Here is an 18,076-nt window from a genome sequence, read left to right as displayed (position 1 = left end):
AGTAATGTCTGACATGACTGTTAGTGTATGCTATTGTTCCTGTTGTTTAGGAAACGGTTTCCACCTTGGGATCCTAAATACAAAATAGGCTGTAAAAATCAGATCCAATACTCTCAGTAAAGGAACATGGCTCATTTTCCAGGAACTAAGATCACTTCAAAGTTGGACAGTGCTCTTCTTCCATTACAAGCACAGCACAGCGTTTTACCTTAACCAGCCTTGTTACAGCTGTTCTGTTTATCCAGCACTTGTTTTTTTTTAATCTGTTGTCTGTCTCTGTGTGTTAACCTGCCTCAAACTGGTATAAGAAAATAGACGGGCCGATGTTTTAGGTATAATATCTGATTTAAATTGTGTTGTGACATGACTGGAAAAAATACTAATAAAAAAAAAAATCAACACTATTTACATTTAAAAAAAAACAAACCCCCAAACAACAACTACCAAGATAACTTTTTAAAGTATATTTAGGAACAGGATGAAGCTTGTAGGAACTCTACATCGTTGGGGACGGTTAATCAAAATAAACCAGTTGGTAACTCACCCCTGTCTTCCAAAAGTTTACGCAGCAGCCTAAGGTACCAAAACGTATAACTGACACGTCGGCGTTTAAACAGACATTATTAACATTTTAAATACATATTATCCCAGCTTACGATTAAGGTCCCTGGAATGTACTTGACACGTATTTTGCTCACTACCGACTTCTTGGCTTTAAATATATTATTTCATGCGCAGGAGGTTTTATGCTTGTGTGCTGTCATCTGTGCTGTGTGGTTTACATTCTTCTTACAGTTACAGTTACAGTTACATTTCCTGTCTTTCATATATATATATTTTAATTGATTGTTACCAAACCATTGCCCTCAGGATTAATAAGTATTCAGATTCTGATTCAGAGTTTGATTTTAATTTAGCTGAATGACCTAATGTGAGGAAACATTTGACTAATTTGAGAGGATGTCTTATTGGGGTAACAGCTGCAGTAAGTCATAAACCTAAAATCATAGTTGTTTGTGCACAGCTACACACGCAGACCGCAGAGAAAACCGGAAGTACAGGTTTTGTATTTTCATAATAAAACAAGTGTTAATGGTGCAACCATCTCAAATAACCAGGTTCTCTTAATTAACTATGAGTAAACTAAAAACTAAAAGTAGACGTTCAAGTTTATAAGACATACTACTGGCATTTACTTCAGCTTGAAAACAATTTGGCATTTGAGTAAGTATTGAGTATTTTGGTATTCAAGTAAGTTAAGTTGTTTTACTCTGAAATGTTAACCGGAAATCAGTAGCCTTGATAGCTAAGAGGCGCAGTTGAGTTTGAAAACAGTTAAGCCAGCATTCGCTCAGTGTGGTTTTGTTAGGAACAAAATCGATAAAAAGTCGCCGAACTCCTGGTAAACATTTAAGTAACTGTGACATTTATGGTCTAAAACGGCTAACAGCGTTTGTTCCTGGAACAAAGACATCCGGGACATGAGACTGCTTTAAGACGAACTGTAACTTCGGTGAGTTAATTGTCTAAGGAGTTGATTCTTTTCGTCATTGTTAGCGCCACTAACGCCGCCTTAGTCCTCTGTAGTTAGTGGTAACCTTATGCTAAATAAGTACCTAATGAACTAACACATTCTCTGCTTTTTCTCAAGTTTTACGATCGAAAAATGCTAACTAGCTACGAGTTACCGTAATGACGTTATATAGGGCAACAACAGTATACCAATCTCTTAAACAATTCAAGATTTAGGTTGAAAGCGCCATAGGTTTAGGTTGATAAGCGTCTTTTTTTTTTTCACTGACAAAATCCCAAACACAAGTTGGTTTTTTTTGGGGGGGGGGGGAGATTGTGTGAGTTTTGGAAAACGTAAATCAAATTTTATCGACGCTTTTATGGTCGTATATGGTATTAAATTTCGTAATAAATTACGGTGACACGTCCTTTTCGTAGTAACTTGTGAAGTGTCCTGTGTGTATGTGTGTCATAAACGGCTCTGAAGTGTCTGCTGACTCCACTAACATAGCTTCTTTTCTGTAATAGTGTGTCGTACTGTTTTGTCCACAATAGTGGCCACAAATAGAACTCCAGATATTTAATTAAAATGTACACACAGCATTGCTATATTCTGCAGCTCATTGAATTCAGGATTTGAAGTTATTATTCATATTAGGTAAAACATATAGTGTGTGTATATTTAGTGTCTTAAACAGGGCTCTGTCCGTGGTGGTACTCCGTCCTGTCCTGTAGCCCAGCTGGCCTTCTTTGTCCTGGCCACACAGACTCATTAGCATTCACCATCCTACCAGAGCATCCATCTGTCCCCACAGACGATGCTTTTGTTCCCCATTTTAATGTTAAAACTTTGCCCTTTTTGTCCAACTGTCCCCTCATATTAAAAGCCTACAGATGTGTCAGCCCGTCTCCAAAGACGAATGTTGATCTAAAGCCTGGAAAGTTTTAGGAGTTCTAGGTGAGAGTTGCACCAGAGGATAAACAGAAGTGATGCTTACAGTTTACGTAAATTGAGATATTTCATTGTCAGAATATCACAATTTATAGCTGATTTACATACGTTAACGTTTCTGTGGCTGTTGTTCAAACTGGTATTCACAAACAAACGGGCAGAAAAATTATGATATTAATCCTGAGGGCGAATCTGTGGGAGAACTCTGAAATGCTAAAGATGGTAGTTGTCCCAACTTTGTCACCAGAGAGCCAATTAACACCCAGATAATGAAACAGAAAGTCTTTGACTTTTTACCACTGGAGTGAGGAGATCTCTGAAAATGTTGACTTTTTTTTGGCCGGTCCCCACTTTTTCACACCCCTCTTAGGTATCTGCAGAACATGCCTGCTCGTGTTCTGCAGGCTCATCTGCGGTATGTGTGTGGAGTGGGAGGTATTTCTTCTTCAGAGGTTATGTGGAATCATCACAGAATGGTATAGGTCTTGTACCTTGTAGCTGGTCTGGTTTGGTAAACATCCAACACCTCCGCCCCCACCCCCCTGTTATTTCTTTAATATTACTGTACATGAGTTTATCCTGTTGTGTCATTCTTTTGCTAACTAACTTGTATAGTACCCACAACTCTTGGCTGACATTTCCTTTGAGCTTTAGATTAGAATAACTTAATCTTTTATTTCAACTCAATAATAGTTACAGATCACAGCGTTTTAGAAATACTGGTTGGATGTTCCAAGTAAACTCATAATTTTCTAGCATAGTTCATAAATTTAAAATAGATTTCTTTTAAGAGTTTCATCATGTACATGTAAGCCATAGAAGGGCTCCAACTCTCATAGCCATGATAGTTCTTTGCACTTTAGGATTGTCTTAATCCTAATAATGGTTTTATCCCATGCTGGCGTTCTGGCTTGGCTAAATAAGTGTGAGCCATCCTGAATGGTATTCCAGTGAATATTCTGCAGTTTTGTGTACTGTAAACACCTTACTTTCACAGTAATGAAACAATATAGTGGTCAGATAGAGGTACCCGTTTGTGTCAGGTGTTATTCTGCTGTCTTTATAGTCTGTTTTTTTTTTTTTTCATAGTGGATAAAGAAAAAAAGTGACTAACAGCTCAATGTACAGTGCTGTGGAAAAGTATTTTCCCTGTTTCTGATGTCTTTCTTTTTTATTTTTGGAACATCATTTATTATATGATGTAAAGTAATATTAAACATAGATGGCATGAGAATTACAAATTGCAATTTTTAAATCATGATTTTATTTATTAATGGGGAAAAAGGCTATTTAGACATACCTGGCCCGATCTGAAAGTGAATTTCCCCTGAACCTGCTGGTGTGGCACTTTTGACACCAAGAACTGCAAATGTTTGCAAGGGTGTTTCACATCACTGTAGAGGAAGTGTTGTTAGTTCATACCGAGATGAAATGGAATGTTAACTTTCCAAAAAGTTCCTTTTGCCTCCTCAGTCTACGGGCTATTTTCTGAAAAGCTTTGGTTATCATTAAGATGGTTTTTTTGGCAAATGTGACATTACCCTTTTGTACTTGTACTCTCCTATGGATTTTATTTTTTTGTGGCCAGCAGTTCTTTAGATGATGTTTCTTCTTTGACCTCCTGGGATGAGTTGTCAATGAATTTTTTTAGTGTTTTTGGTAGGCCTGGTACTCCTGGGAAGGTTCCCCACTGTTGGAAGTTTTTGTTTGTTTGTGGGAAATGGCTTACACCATGGATCAATGGAGTCTCAAAGCCTTAGAAATGGTTGGTAAACCTTTTCTGGCTGGTGGATGTCAGTGACTGTGTTTGTTTCTTTAGACTGTGAGATGTGTTGCGTTTTGAAGTCTTTTCAGTCTACTCCACTTTGTAGGACAGATTCTATTTAAGTGATATCTTGATTTAACAGATCTGGCAGTAATCTGGCCCACGTGTGACTAGTGAAATTGAGCTTGACTTTCCAAAAAAAGTGTGTTTAAAAATTAAGAAGGCAGCAGACAATGTAGTTTGCAGTCAGGTATTCAGCTGATACCCATCCGCTTAAGTTAATTAATTATGGTACACTAAAAATTTGTACTCTTTTATAAGAGGCTGATGTTGATAACCTAAAGTAACAGCGCTTCCATCAAATGACATCAAGGCTGAATCGTCACCATGCCAGTGGTGAGAAACGGCAGCCCAAACTAGGTCGCGTGAGGAGCCGTGACTCCATTTGAGCTTTGTGTTGTTGAGGCTGATTACAAATTGAGAGATGGGTCACAAAGGCGGGATACAGTGAGTTGCAGTATGAACATAGCATCTATGTCAGAATCTACATTGCTTTCACAAGAGGGAAAAGACGCACATGAGAAAGAGGAGTGAAGTCACTTTAGAACTCAACCTTGTTATCTGGTATCAATTTACAGATAGTGACTGTGTCTCTTCAACCCTGCATTTCACTGAAATAAACTTTGGACATTTTTGAGGGCATTGGATAGTCACGGGGACATCGCTTTGTTGTAAATGCACTGAAATCACATTACCTCTTAAGCTTTCCAGTCAGCTGCAAGGAGATCCTACAAGGTTTATCTTTAATTTTAGCCATAGGATGTTTTTCAAATGAAGTCAGAAATTGAAAGCTGTGTGTCTATATAATTCTTATAGCAATGAACTTGGAATCAGTGTGTAATGTAAAATAATTATTACAATGTTACAGATTTGTTCAGAATAATTTTTATGTTGATAATTTTTCTGCTTCACAACATAATTCCTTTTGCAAGTGCGGCATTTTGAAGAAGTGACATATTTTGATGTACTTATTAGTAGGAAGCAACAGATTAATTCAGTTCATTTAATGCATTTTCCTTTTAATGTAAACCTGAGATAGATCCATACAGTAGGACATTTGGTGATAGTATGCAGAAGATCAGTTATTCTAAGTGATTAACCTTATGTGTCCAGACAGGAATGGCCTGTGATGAAGATGATGTGAATCACACGCTATGAACTGAGGCTACGTCCACACGTACACGGGTATTTTTGAAAACTGAGATTTTCCTTTTTCGTTTTAAAAAATAATCCCGTCCACACGTAAACGCAGAAATGAAGGAAAATGCTGCTAGGAACATGCCAAAGCAACAGGTGGCGCTAGATTCCTAACCGTGCAGAAATGTTGGCCAATCAGAAGTCTAGAAGCCTCGGTGGGGAAAAAGTAAACAAAGCTGGGGCATAGAAGCAGAACCGAGTCGTATGTGTGGAGGGACAGTAACTGTGTGTATATGTAAGCATGTAAACACTGCAGAGAGTAGAATTAACAGTATTGTAGAAATTCATTTAACCAAAACAACGTGGTGCACAGTGTGACGTCAAAAAAGGCGCACACCTTTGACGCTGCGCTTTCTCAGTTTTCTCAGTTTTTCTCGTCCACACGTAAATGCAAAAACTGAGTTTTCGAAAATATCCACCCTGGCAGGAGATTTTAAAAATCTCAGTTTTCAGTGACTGAAAACGCCGTTTACGTGTGGATGGAAGGTGCAAACGCATAGAGAAATCTGCGTTTTCAAAATTCCCGGGTACGTGTGGACGTAGCCTGAGACAGCAGATGCAGCAGGTGTTACAGATCTAAAGTTTAAGGGTCAGAATTTTTTATTCAATATAAAACACAAGTTACGGCTGCATCATTAAATATACTGGTCTGTGGTATCTTCTGTTGACCCTGTCCTTGTCCACAACTGAGATTCAGCCATAGCTAGTGTCAGCCTTCAGCGGTGTATTTAAAGATAGGCAGGTGGCGTACTACACATTCATCATTATCACTATCATTAAAGCTCTAGTTGATAATTAATTGTAGATGTAGAAACATACAGGTGCATGTGTTTATCCTGGATTAGCAGGTCCTGGCCCTGTTGAATGATATTTGCAACTAAGAATCGGTAAATAACACCATTTACGGATGTATATATTTTTTTAATATTTTTGTTTAATTATTATTATTAATAATAATACTTTATTATTTATTTATGTAAAATTGTTTTAGATTATCTTATCTAACAGTATTTAAAGTAGGTTGATTATTAAAAATTGCTTTAGTGAAAATACACAAGGTAACTGTTTTGTCTTAAAGTTCATGCATTCTTAAATTGTAAAGTTGAAGAGCATGAGGACACCTGAGTGGGGGAAACAACTCAAAAAGCTCTGATACTGCAGAAAACACATGAAAGGCTTCTGAGTGTGACGTATGTGCTAAAATGAAAGGCTGACGGGAAGCAAGAAATGGCACAGCTTTTCAGTGCATGCTAACACAGAATAGCGCTTATCGCCATCAGCATATCTTCATCTAGAAGCGAAATGCCACATCCTAACAGCTTTTAATACATTTTCTGCTAAGTTGCTTTGATACCAGCTTATCTTGATAGTGTCTTGATATACTCCTTGTTTCCCGTCACTTAGCTGTATCATGCGTTTATCTGTGGTATTAAGAGGAAACATGCTGTAAAGGCTTCAGTTTGTCCTGCCTGTAATAACGATTATGTTGGATGATGTTTGCCAAACTTAACTGTTACTCCTTCTACCTTCTTTCTTCTTGTGCTCTGAGGCCTGATCTGAACTTATTGGCTGTAGACAATTCTGCTTTGTAATGGACTTCTAAATATAAATATTGGTGAACGTTACAGAAATTTTAGTGTTTTGTTCATAAGCTTAAAAGGTCAAGAACAGTCTTCTCCACTAAACATTCAGTTAATCATTTTAGTCTATACCACAAATATGTAACCAGTTTCCCCCACAACCAAAAGATCAGGGTTTAACAGCCATTTGTATGCTTTACTGGGTGCAGAGAGAACAATCATGGAAGAGGAGCAGCTTCAGCTTCACTATAAGCTATGGCGTCACCTACACTACTACTGTATTGTGGGAAAAATGGAAGCTGAATCTTCTAAAACCTTTAATCTGCACACTCAGGTGTATTTTTTACATTCTCCACTCATTCAATATTTGTATTGTTACTTTTATGGAGAAAACTGTTCAATGCAGTGAGACAGATGTCAGTTCTGGATGGGGTGTAACAAAGATGCATCATAAATTAATGTCTTAATAACTGAGCTGGTCAGGTAAAATGTCAAAGATGAGTTTAATGTAGCAGGATTGTACTTATTTTCTCAACACGGAGTTGTTTTTTCCCTGTTCTGAAAAATGTGATTATAGGAAAACACTGTCATGGCCAGTCGGCTTACATAGCACAACGTTTACTGGTCCATCAGCTGTGCTGAACGTGTCCTTCTTAGCCTGTTACTATAGCCAACACTCATTGATAGTTTTTCTTCCTTAAATCCTTAAAAGTTGAGTGAAGAAATATATATTTTTTAAAAACAGCCCTTTAAAAAGAAAAAAAAATGCATTTTTTTTTTAAAGCGTTGCTTAAAATGGGGGGCAGGGATAGCTCAGTAGGTAAAGTGGTCACCCCATGATCGGAAGGTCGGCGGTTCGAATCCACTTAACGGCTACCCTGAGGTACCCCTGAGCAAGGTACCGTCCCTACACACTGCTCCCCGGGCGCCTGCTTAGTGGGCTGCCCACTGCTTCACTGAGTGAATGGGTCAAATGCAGAGAAAAACAAGTAATTTCCCCATGGGGATCAATAAAGTATCCATTATTATTATTATTATTATTATTATTATTATTATTAAAATGGTATTTTCAGAATATTAGCAATGCTGAACAAAGAGCGGAATTATACCTGAATCTGTGACGGTGATCTGCCACACTTTTTCCATAAGCTGGAATATTAACTCTAGGGATTGCACTCAAAGAAAAAAATTGGGGGTCCTTCAACATACCCACATCTATGTGACAACCAGTCGAGATCAGTGCAGTATTTGTCATAATTGTGTAACACGCAGATTTAGATGATCATGATGTGTCCTCTTTGGCCTTTTGACATCAGAGCTGGCATTCTGAATACAGGCTCAGCTTGTTAAGTGTTTTCTGTTCTTCTGTTTTTTGTTTATTTCATAGTACAAAAGAACATAACATCAGTCCTGGCGTGTTTCTAAGTGAGTCAGCCTTCACAGATAAAATGGACCCTGCATTACCCCAACAACACTCAGTAGATTTGAATGGATACATTGTGCGCCACTGTTGCTCCCAGTACAAAGACACTGGGTGTATTGTAGCAATGAATAGGATTGTGTTGAAGCCTTTGTGTGTTTATATGAATGCCTAAATGTTTTTAAAGTGAATATTCAGTGATGTATGTTTTTCATTATTTTTCTTTAAAACCGAATCATGAAAACTTTTGATGATTTTATATCCAAGAATATAAACCTTGGTCTGATTGTGTCTGCAGGTGGCGGGCTGTGTGCCTCTTTCAGTAGAGAATCTCTGATGGTACTCAGCCTGCCTTTTTCAGAAACCTGCACAGATGTTTTCGCTGGGTCAGGAAAACATCTCCACCCACCTTATGTCTACCAAAGGACCTGTCAAATATGGGGAGCTCATCGTTCTGGGGTAAGCGGTTAATTACTGAGTTCACATACATTCATAAGTCATCAAAGCAGAACTTCTTCAGACCATTTTTTTTCTTTAAAATCCTTTTTAAAACTGTTGAATGTGTAGGAAATAAGCAACTTTTGATCAATGTTGTACCTTCCAGGAAGGAGGGAACAAAATCCTATTATTTTACCCACAGGCACACATGCAGGCAAGAAATCAACGATGGTGAAAACACAGTGTTTGGCTTAACAAGAGGAAACCCTTTCTTACATTTTTTTTAACAGGGGGATTTAGCTGTAAGGAGGGATTCCATTTGAGTTCTGTTGTCTCAATATCAAACTTAAAAGGCATACAGTAACCAAACATGCATAATAAATATGAATTTCTTCCGCCAGTGGAGATGGTTAATACAGCAGTCCCAGTCATGGTAAGATGAAGAACAACTGACATGGCAGGAATCAACATCTGCGTATTTGCTTTTTGTCAAAGGGAAAAGTGGTTAATGCAGACACTGTGTACGCACACTCATTCTAAACCCACAGACCACAGAGGCAAACTCGCTCTAAACCCACAGAGTAAAAGCCCTTCAGGTGGAAAGATGGGGTACTGTCATCACCCTGCCAGGCGGGTGGTGTGGGCACCTAAGTTTGTGAATGCGATAACTCGAGATCAAAGCAGCATAGGAGCTTCAAATTGATACCAGAGGCACATCTACAAAAAATCTGGGACAAGTTTGAATCTCAGTGACCTCAATCTCAAGGTCAGAGTAAGCTTTCTGAAAATGTTGTGAATATGATAACTTGAGAACAAGGCGACGTAGGTTTTTGAAATTGATACTAGAAAGTTGTTCTATACAGTGGATGTAGAAAAAGGAGTTAAATTCATAACTGATAGGGGACTTTAATGCGGTCTAAAACTAAATGTTTTAATAAATGTCACAACCACTCATTTACATGTAAAGGACTCTGGCCTCCTCCCGCAAGCCAAAGACGTCTAATGTTAGCTTACTGTTTTATTTTTAATTGGGTTTAGGCATGAATGTGATTGTCATTAATGACAGTAAAATCCTGGAAAAGGAAGACGGGATACATCCTTAGTTTTGTTTGCACTTATAAAAAAAGTTTAGTGCCTGCAAGCTGCAATCACTTATACAACTTTCTTCAATATTTTATCTATATTTTTTATAAATATCATAATCACAAACTTCCATGATATATCATGATAAACTTTTGAGGCCATCTGAACCATTTCTAGACCGTATCTTATAGATATGTTCCTGGAAACTTGTGTGCTCGGGGTGGCTAGTGTTTGGTAAAAGTCTCTTTAAAATCCCTTTTAATTTCTAAAATGTACATAGTAATTCTAAACCAAACGATAAAACAGCTGGATATTGCAGACATATTTTTGATGTCATCAAAACCATTTTTGGAGTTTGATAACCGATCCTTAAACCTGGTTGTAACATTCAACTTCTTTAGCTGTAGTATAAAGGACAAATTGTGCTGTTGTTGATCTAAAAGGGCCTGGCAGTCTTTGTTTGTGTGCCTTGAAGTTTATAAGCGTCACTGTTTTAGGTAAGAAATTGACTAAACTTGGGTAGGTTTAAGCAAGTCTCTTTATTTTAATGTGCCTTGTAGTGTGAGAAATTCAGTTGGGTGCTGCATAACTAAAGTGTGTTGGGAAACTCAACCGCAGCCATTAAATGCTGCCGACTTCCTGACTAAAGGCCATTCACTGTGCACACAAGAGTGAGCCTGCGGTTCAGGGAGGTCGGGTCAGGAACGTGGTGGCTGCTGTGGTTTTAGCCCTTTTGTTTGCTTTTGTATTATTGTGACCACACGTGGAATTAAACAGTCTGGATTGCCCTGAGGCTGGCAATTACACTAGTCATAAGATTTAATTAGAAAGATCCACATAGTTTGTGAAAACATACCTTGTAGTGTGGTTCATAGAGTGGAGCCACAGCGGAACTGGGGTGGCTAGTGTTTGTCTAAGAAAAAGGTGGCTGGTACTTCATCTCAAACGCAGGAAGTTTGCATTAAGCAGTGAAAGAATGGCTTGTCTCAACTGTTTACTTGACCTGCAGCTAACAGCAGCCTGACTCTGAAGATAACTTCAGTTAAACTGACTCTTATTGGAGCCCCCATAACATTCAGGATTGTGTTTTCAAATGTTAAACACATCAGGACGACAGCGGTGCTGTCATTGTGGCAAAACATGATAGTTTGCTTTTAAAAAACAGACACATTTAATGGTATCCTAATGGCTCAGTTGGATAACCTATAAATCTCTCAACCGCAGCATCCTGCTTTTAATTCTGGACTGAAACCGTAGTTACTTTTTGCTCCCTCCCTCAAAGCTTCCTGTCTGCAGTGAAAGCTGTGGAAGGAATGTTTGGGCAATATCTCTGTTCGTCTTTTTACCTACACTACAGAGAAACGGCCTCGGTGTGTTTAGCCAACACAAACTAGCAGAGAAAACTGAAAGTGAAGCTGCTAGGGTTGTCAGGCATAAATTTCTCTTAGGTGGTTCCTTGTTGTTGGTGAGGCTGCAACAGTTTCTCTGGGAAATTCAGAGAAGTTTCGTTTTATTTGTTTTTCTATTGGATGCAGACCTGGGACCTGCAGGTTTAGCTAACAGCTCTAAGTTTGTTAACCATGAGTTGAGGGACGCTTTGGGTCTTCTTTTCCAAAAAGTGAGTTAACTTCAACTCCAACTCACTTTACTGAGAACTTTCACACTCATAAGGTTGAAACAGCAGTTGCGTTACAGATGTATATCAGCTCAGAATAAAAACTATAGTCTTCATCTTTCTAACTCTGTGACTCTGGCTGACAGGAGCATTTTTGTCCAGTTTCCTCGTACTGCAAACCTAACTGTGTGTCACTTTATCAAACGCTGTTTAAATAAAGCTTTAGCCATAGAACACACCAATCAATGAATCAATTGTCATGTTGCAATCGGTCACACGGAAAGATAGCTGTCATCTTGGAGATGATGTGAAGAGTCTGAAGACTTAAACTGTATAAAATGTATTTCAAAGAGAGCTTTAATTGCAGCTGCAGAGTCCGTCTTCTGAATATGAGTTCACTTGCAAAGCAGGATGGATCCAAAACTGATCACTGATTTAGACCACGTCAGCCCCAGTTCCAGGCAGGCTAAGATTGGATCAGATTAGACATAGTTACGTTGGCGAACATTAAAGCAGAGATTTTAAGAAATTGGAGTAAAAAAAATTTTTTGGATTACATTTTTTACTGAATACGTCTGTGTAGGTCTTCAATCATCCTGGGGTTGAGGCGCCTGACAAGGGATTTTTAAAAAAACGCGTTATAGGTGGCAGACAGTTGGTGTTGTAAGCCACCTGGTCTGTTCATCTGTCTTCTCAGTCTAAAATGTGAACATCGGTGTCCTCGAAGGAGTGACCTTTTATCTAGTAGATGCGAATGTACAGCTGAGTCTCGTCCTGTCGAGGTGGCGCATCTATGTTGTGCTGTGCGTTTATGGAGGAGCTGTTTGGTTTCTCCAGTGTAGAGGTCTGAGCACTCGTCACTGCACTACACAGCACACATTACATTGTTTAGTTTGTGTGTGGGAGTCTCATCCTTGGGATGAACCAGTTTTTGTCTGAGGGTGTGGTGGCGTTTGAAGCCATGCTTGGAGAAAATTCTCTGATAAACCTGCTACATAAGGGACGGCAATGTTGTTCTGTTTGTCATTCGGTTTCTCCCTAGTTGGTGTCTGACCTTCTTTCCTGTGTATCTTTGACTGATTTAATGAAGGCTCAGTTGGGATAACCATGTTTAAATCTTTAAAGCGTTTTTTAAATCTGTGTTTTCCTAAAAATAAATAATAATAAAAAATTATATGGAACTTTTATTGAGACAGTGGCCTAAGTTAATTACAACTGCTCGTTTCTTCCTTCCTATGATCAGCACTGACACGTTACTGAAGCTCAGCAGGTCGAGCAGGTCCTCTAATAGTCTGAAGGTGTGTGGTTTGATCCCTGGTTGCGCCAGTCTGCATACCAGATATCCTTACTAACCCCAAGCTGCTCTTTGATACATCCATCAGAGTGTAAATGTTAGAAAGCACTGAAGCATACAAAAAAGTGCTTGTGCAAATGAGTGAACAAGGCATGTTGAATAAAGCACTTCGAGTGCTCAGGTAGACTTGAAATATCCTCAGTCTAGTGGATTAAAATGGAGGCACTGCTCTCTCCATTCCCAGGTTGATTCCTAATATTTGGAGCACCACTGACCCTTTGTTTCCTTACTCACTGCTTAACTCTAGATGAACATACTCTAAGTTGATTTAAATGCTGAGCTGCCAGGAGATGATTTTCTGATTTGCCATTGTCTTTGGTTCATTCATTCATAATAATGTATTATTAAAATTAAAATGCCTTTTTGAAATGCAGCTGAACATAAAGCAGTTTTGCTCATCGTTATCCTCTGTGTTCAGGTGTAATGGGTCTCTACCCTATGGAGACAAGGGGAGGCGGAAAAGCCGCTTCGCTTTGTGTCGCAGAAATAAGGCCAACGGTGTGAAACCGAGCACTGTCCACATGTCATGCACACCTCAAGCTGCCAAGGTGAGATTTCAACACAAATGAAAGTGGCACATTTCTGGTGTATTTTAATCTAAATATGACGAGTGTGAGGAAACTACAATGAATATGGAACGCATATTTAACTCTTTTAATCAGTTCTATCTTAAAGGTCTGCAGGTTAAATATGATGCTCTAAATGGAACATGCCCTTAATAGGATTTAACTAAAACATCTTGAATTTGTTACCAGTTTCAAAATACTCTTCCTGACATGCTTCCATCAGTATTAACATCCCCGCGATTGCTGTAGAAGAAATTCTTTCATGTCTTAAACACACTAACAGAGCTTCTTCTTTCATGTTTGTTTTGTTAAGGCCGTCAGCAACAAGGAGCAGCACAGTATTTCATACACGCTGTCTCGCGCACAGACAGTGGTGGTGGAGTACACTCATGACAGCAACACAGACATGTTCCAGGTGTGTACTTTGAAAAGCATACACCCTACATGGATATTCAACCTTGTGATTTTCAGTATTATCCTTTTTCAAATCAAATCACTTTTATTGTCACATCACATGTGCAGGTACATTGGTACAGTATATGTGAGTGAAATTCTTGTGTGCGAGCTTCACAAGCAACAGAGTTGTGCAAAATACAATAATGTAAACAAGCAAAATACAAGAATGGCTACATCTGAAACTAATAATATATGTACAATATATAATAGTATATGCATTTCTGGATGTGTATACTAAATATTTTTCTACGTGTGTGTGTGTGTGTGTGTGTGTGTGTGTGTGTGTGTGTGTGTGTGTGTGTGTGTGTGTACACATATTTTACAAATTAAATAGAGTAAACAATAAAATAAAATATATAAAATATACAGAGTTGAGACATGTGCAAAACAGTGGCGTTACTGTACAGTATGGAGTGCATAATGTTGAAGTTCCAGTAGTGAAGCTGAGGTGTCTATGACGTGTTCAGCAGTCTGATGGCCTGGTGGAAGAAGCTGTCTCTCAGTCTGCTGGTACGGGACCGGATGCTGCAGAACCTCCTTCCTGATGGAAGTAGTCTGAACAGTTTATGGCTGGGGTGACTGGAGTCCTTGATGATCCTCCCCGCTTTCCTCAGGCAGCGCTTCCTGTAGATGTCTTGGAGGGAGGGAAGCTCACCTCCAATTATCCGTTCAGAGCACCGCACTACTCGCTGGAGAGCTTTGCAGTTGTAGGCGGTGCTGTTGCCATACCAGGTGGTGATGCATCCAGTGAGGATGCTCTCAATGGCACAGTGATAGAAGGTCCTGAGGATGCGGGGGCTCATGCCGAATCTTTTCAGTCTCCTGAGAAAGAAGAGGCGCTGCTGCGCCTTCTTCACTGTTTTGTTTGTGTGTACTGACCACGTAAGATCCACGTAAGATTTTTAGGTCAAAGTGAACACTGGATGAATGACATTGTTACATGTCAGTTTTCTTTATTAAAGTGGTGTCTACCACAAAATATGTTCTGTAGGTAGCATAATGAACACCACTGAAAACAAGCAAGACATGAGCACTTGTCTCTGTGTAATTACAGATTGGCCGTTCTACAGAGAGTCCCATTGACTTTGTGGTTACGGATACTGTGCCTGGAGGTCAGAACCAAGCTGACAGTCAGACACTTCAGAGCACCATCTCCCGCTTTGCCTGCCGCATCATCTGCCAAAGAAACCCACCTTACTCTGCACGAATTTACGCCGCAGGCTTTGACACGTCTAAAAACATCTTCCTTGGGGTAGAATGCACAAACTGCTCATTTCCTGTGATAACATTTCTTCAGTTTGAATGTGCTAAACATACATTTGACCTCTTCATAGGAGAAGGCAGCCAAGTGGAGAATGCAGGATGGGCAGATGGATGCACTGACGACAAATGGAGTTCTCGTGATGCATCCTCGCCACGGCTTCTGCCAGGACTCCAAACCTGGTCAATGGAGGGAAATCTCAGTTTGTGGGAATGTTTTTACACTGCGGGAGACCAGATCAGCTCAGCAGAGGGGGAATATGGTGAGCGACTCCTGTTTTCTCTCACACACCACACAAACACACACAGTTGTGTTTTCATATTCTCGTGGGGACATCTAATTGATATGCTTTCCCTAGCTGCTTACTCTAATCCTAACCTAATTGTAACCCTGACACTAAAACCACATTTTGAGACTCAAAAATGTCTTCAAACACGTGGGGGAGGGGAATTTGTCCCCATAAGGGCCGTTGGTCCCCACAAGCATAGTAAACTTACAATCTTTGGTCCCCACAAAGACATGCAAACCTGTTACACACAGACATGCGCAAGGCCCAGGTCATTAATCCCAGGTCATTAATGCCCCCTCCAAGGTGGAATCTGAGTCCAACGAGCTGGTGGATGGGTCTCTTATCGACCTGTGTGGTGCCACCCTGCTGTGGCGCACGGCCGAAGGACTGTCCCTCACTCCCACTGTCAAACACCTGGAGGCCCTGCGGCAGGAGCTGAATGCCGGGCGGCCACAGTGTCCCGTGGGCTTCAACACACTGGCCTTCCCCAGCCTGCGTCGCAAGGACGTCCTGGATGAGAAGCAACCATGGGCATACCTGCGCTGCGGCCATGTGCATGGCTACCATGGCTGGGGAGGGCGCTGTGATCCTGAGGTCGAAGCAGAGTGTCAGGAGCGGGAGTGCCCCATGTGCCGTGCGAGGGGCCCTTATGTGCCACTGTGGCTTGGCTGCGAGCCGGGGTTCTACGTCGATGCGGAGTCCCCTACCCACACCTTTGTCCCCTGTGGCCACGTTTGTTCAGAAAAAACAACTGTGTACTGGAGCCAGATCCCGCTGCCACATGGCACACATGCCTTCCATGCCGCCTGCCCATTCTGCATCCAGCCGCTGAGCAGGGAGACCGGCTGTGTCAAACTGATCTTCCAAAGCCCGCTGGATTAGGAACGACTCTTGACTCTTTATCTGAAGCCTTAATCAACAAAAGAGGGATGCAACTATTTACAGTTTGGGAATTTTCATAACTTAATTTAACTTAATTTAGTGTTTTTGTGCATTTATTGGGTTGATTCTTACCTTTTATACGGTTATATGGTTCAGGCACCAAAAAGGTGATTGTTCTTCCCCAGATACAGCTGTCTGGAAAAGCTGTGATGATCTTTAACTTACTTACACTTAATTTATTCTTTTACCTTTTTAATGTAATTTTGTCTATGAGTCAGTGCAACATTTCCCTGCATCTCTCTGTAGCTGATTACCGTCTCATACTGCATTAATGAGCTGATAACAAGATCGAGTTAAGAGTTGTGTGCAGATGTTGGTCTGGAAGCTTATTCAGGGGAAACACTGGATTTTAGATTTTTTTTTTTTTAAACATTTTTTTCTTACCTGGAGTGTAAGACTACATTTTGATTTTTTGGGGGGGATTGTTTTTTAAACTCCAAAATCAAGTGACCTCTTTTTTTTTTTTTTTTTTTTGAATGCAAACTCTGAACCCAAGCTAGCAAAACTGTATCTGGGAAACTTTTTAAGCTGCTCTCCTGTGACTTGAAACATCTATAAGTTTATACATTTTTCAACTAAAGAGATGAATGACTTCAAATCAGCGATCATTGTTTTAACAATTTTTTTTTTACAAGCAATAAATATAGACTTCCTTACAGACCTGGGTCTGTAAGGAAATAGTTATATTTATACTATTTATTAGGGAATAGTTACATTTATACTATTTATAAGGAAATAGTTACATTTCCTTACAGACCCAGGTAGCTCAGCAGCTCTGTATTCAGCATTTGTCCAGTATCTTGAGGCCAAACCTGTCACTTTAAATTCATCATGTACTTCATATTTTCTTAATTATGTTTTATTCTGATTGTAAAGATTCTTGGACCTCTTTCTTGTACCTTTCTCTAAACTTTATTTTTGTCCCTGATGAGTTTTAAGAAATATTATCCAAGTATCTTTATTGTTATTTTTTTGTTTTGACTCATCGTGCAAGAAATTAACAGCATCATCAACCAAAACCGTGATGAGAGGGAAGGTTAGTCTGAAAGCATCAAAGCAGATGCTGATACGTTCGCTCTGACTCATTTCCTGTGAACCAGGTATTCATTATATTTTGTCACTAGCCTGTTTTTAAAGTGTGTCTCCTTCTTGGTTATGCAGTCATGCTGTACACTTTTCTTTTCCTTTTTTTTTTCTTTTCTTTTTTTGTACCGATAGCGAACAATAAAAACAAGGCTGAAATTTATGTGACTGTTTGTTTATTGTACATATACAACCAGAGTATTCATATAAGAGTAGTGGAAGTTAGATTTTAAATGAGTCTATCTATATATCAAGATATAGATGTGTATACACAAAAAATTGAGAACATTGAAAATGAATCAGGCTGAGTACTGTACTGATGTGGACTGGATAATGTGTTTGGAGCAAAAGGGACGTCATTTAGCCCAAACTGGAAAAGTACAGCTGATGGAAAGCCAGCTGGATCAAGATTGGTAAATGTGCATAAACTCATTTTCAAGTACAAGTCACATCTTTGGATTCATACTGAACATTTACACTTTGTATTTTGAATGTGATCTGAC

General features: G+C 39.5%; 1 protein-coding gene across 1 annotated transcript; it reads left to right on the top strand.

Annotated features, from left to right (window-relative positions):
- The first annotated feature begins 1,301 nt into the window (after nt 1–1,301).
- LOC147327092 (E3 ubiquitin-protein ligase pellino homolog 1-like) lies at nt 1,302–17,736 on the top strand. Its single transcript, XM_086294703.1, has 7 exons — nt 1,302–1,513; nt 8,785–8,945; nt 13,395–13,524; nt 13,856–13,957; nt 15,053–15,250; nt 15,333–15,521; nt 15,852–17,736. Exons 2-7 carry the CDS (start codon nt 8,860–8,862, stop codon nt 16,428–16,430), a joined length of 1,284 nt encoding a protein of 427 aa, XP_086150829.1. The 5' UTR covers nt 1,302–1,513; nt 8,785–8,859; the 3' UTR covers nt 16,431–17,736.
- Nucleotides 17,737–18,076: the final 340 nt, after the last annotated feature.

The sequence above is a fragment of the Aulonocara sp. 'chitande type north' Nkhata Bay genome, linkage group LG6 (assembly GCF_057382095.1).
Source record: "Aulonocara sp. 'chitande type north' Nkhata Bay isolate Kocher_YH1m ecotype deep benthic linkage group LG6, A_spYH_male_GT1.1, whole genome shotgun sequence".
NCBI classification, from domain to species: Eukaryota; Metazoa; Chordata; class Actinopteri; order Cichliformes; family Cichlidae; genus Aulonocara; species Aulonocara sp. 'chitande type north' Nkhata Bay.
The sequence above is the reverse complement of the archived record's forward strand: the minus strand, read 5'-3'. Positions and strand labels throughout refer to the sequence as shown.

Bases quoted from the DNA above. Each gene is read 5' to 3' on its own strand.
- LOC147327092 (XM_086294703.1), top strand. From the start codon at position 8,860: ATGTTTTCGCTGGGTCAGGAAAACATCTCCACCCACCTTATGTCTACC. The intron at 15,251-15,332 runs GTAGAATGCACA...ACCTCTTCATAG, and splicing joins CTAAAAACATCTTCCTTGGG to GAGAAGGCAGCCAAGTGGAG. The intron at 15,522-15,851 runs GTGAGCGACTCC...GCCCCCTCCAAG, and splicing joins CTCAGCAGAGGGGGAATATG to GTGGAATCTGAGTCCAACGA.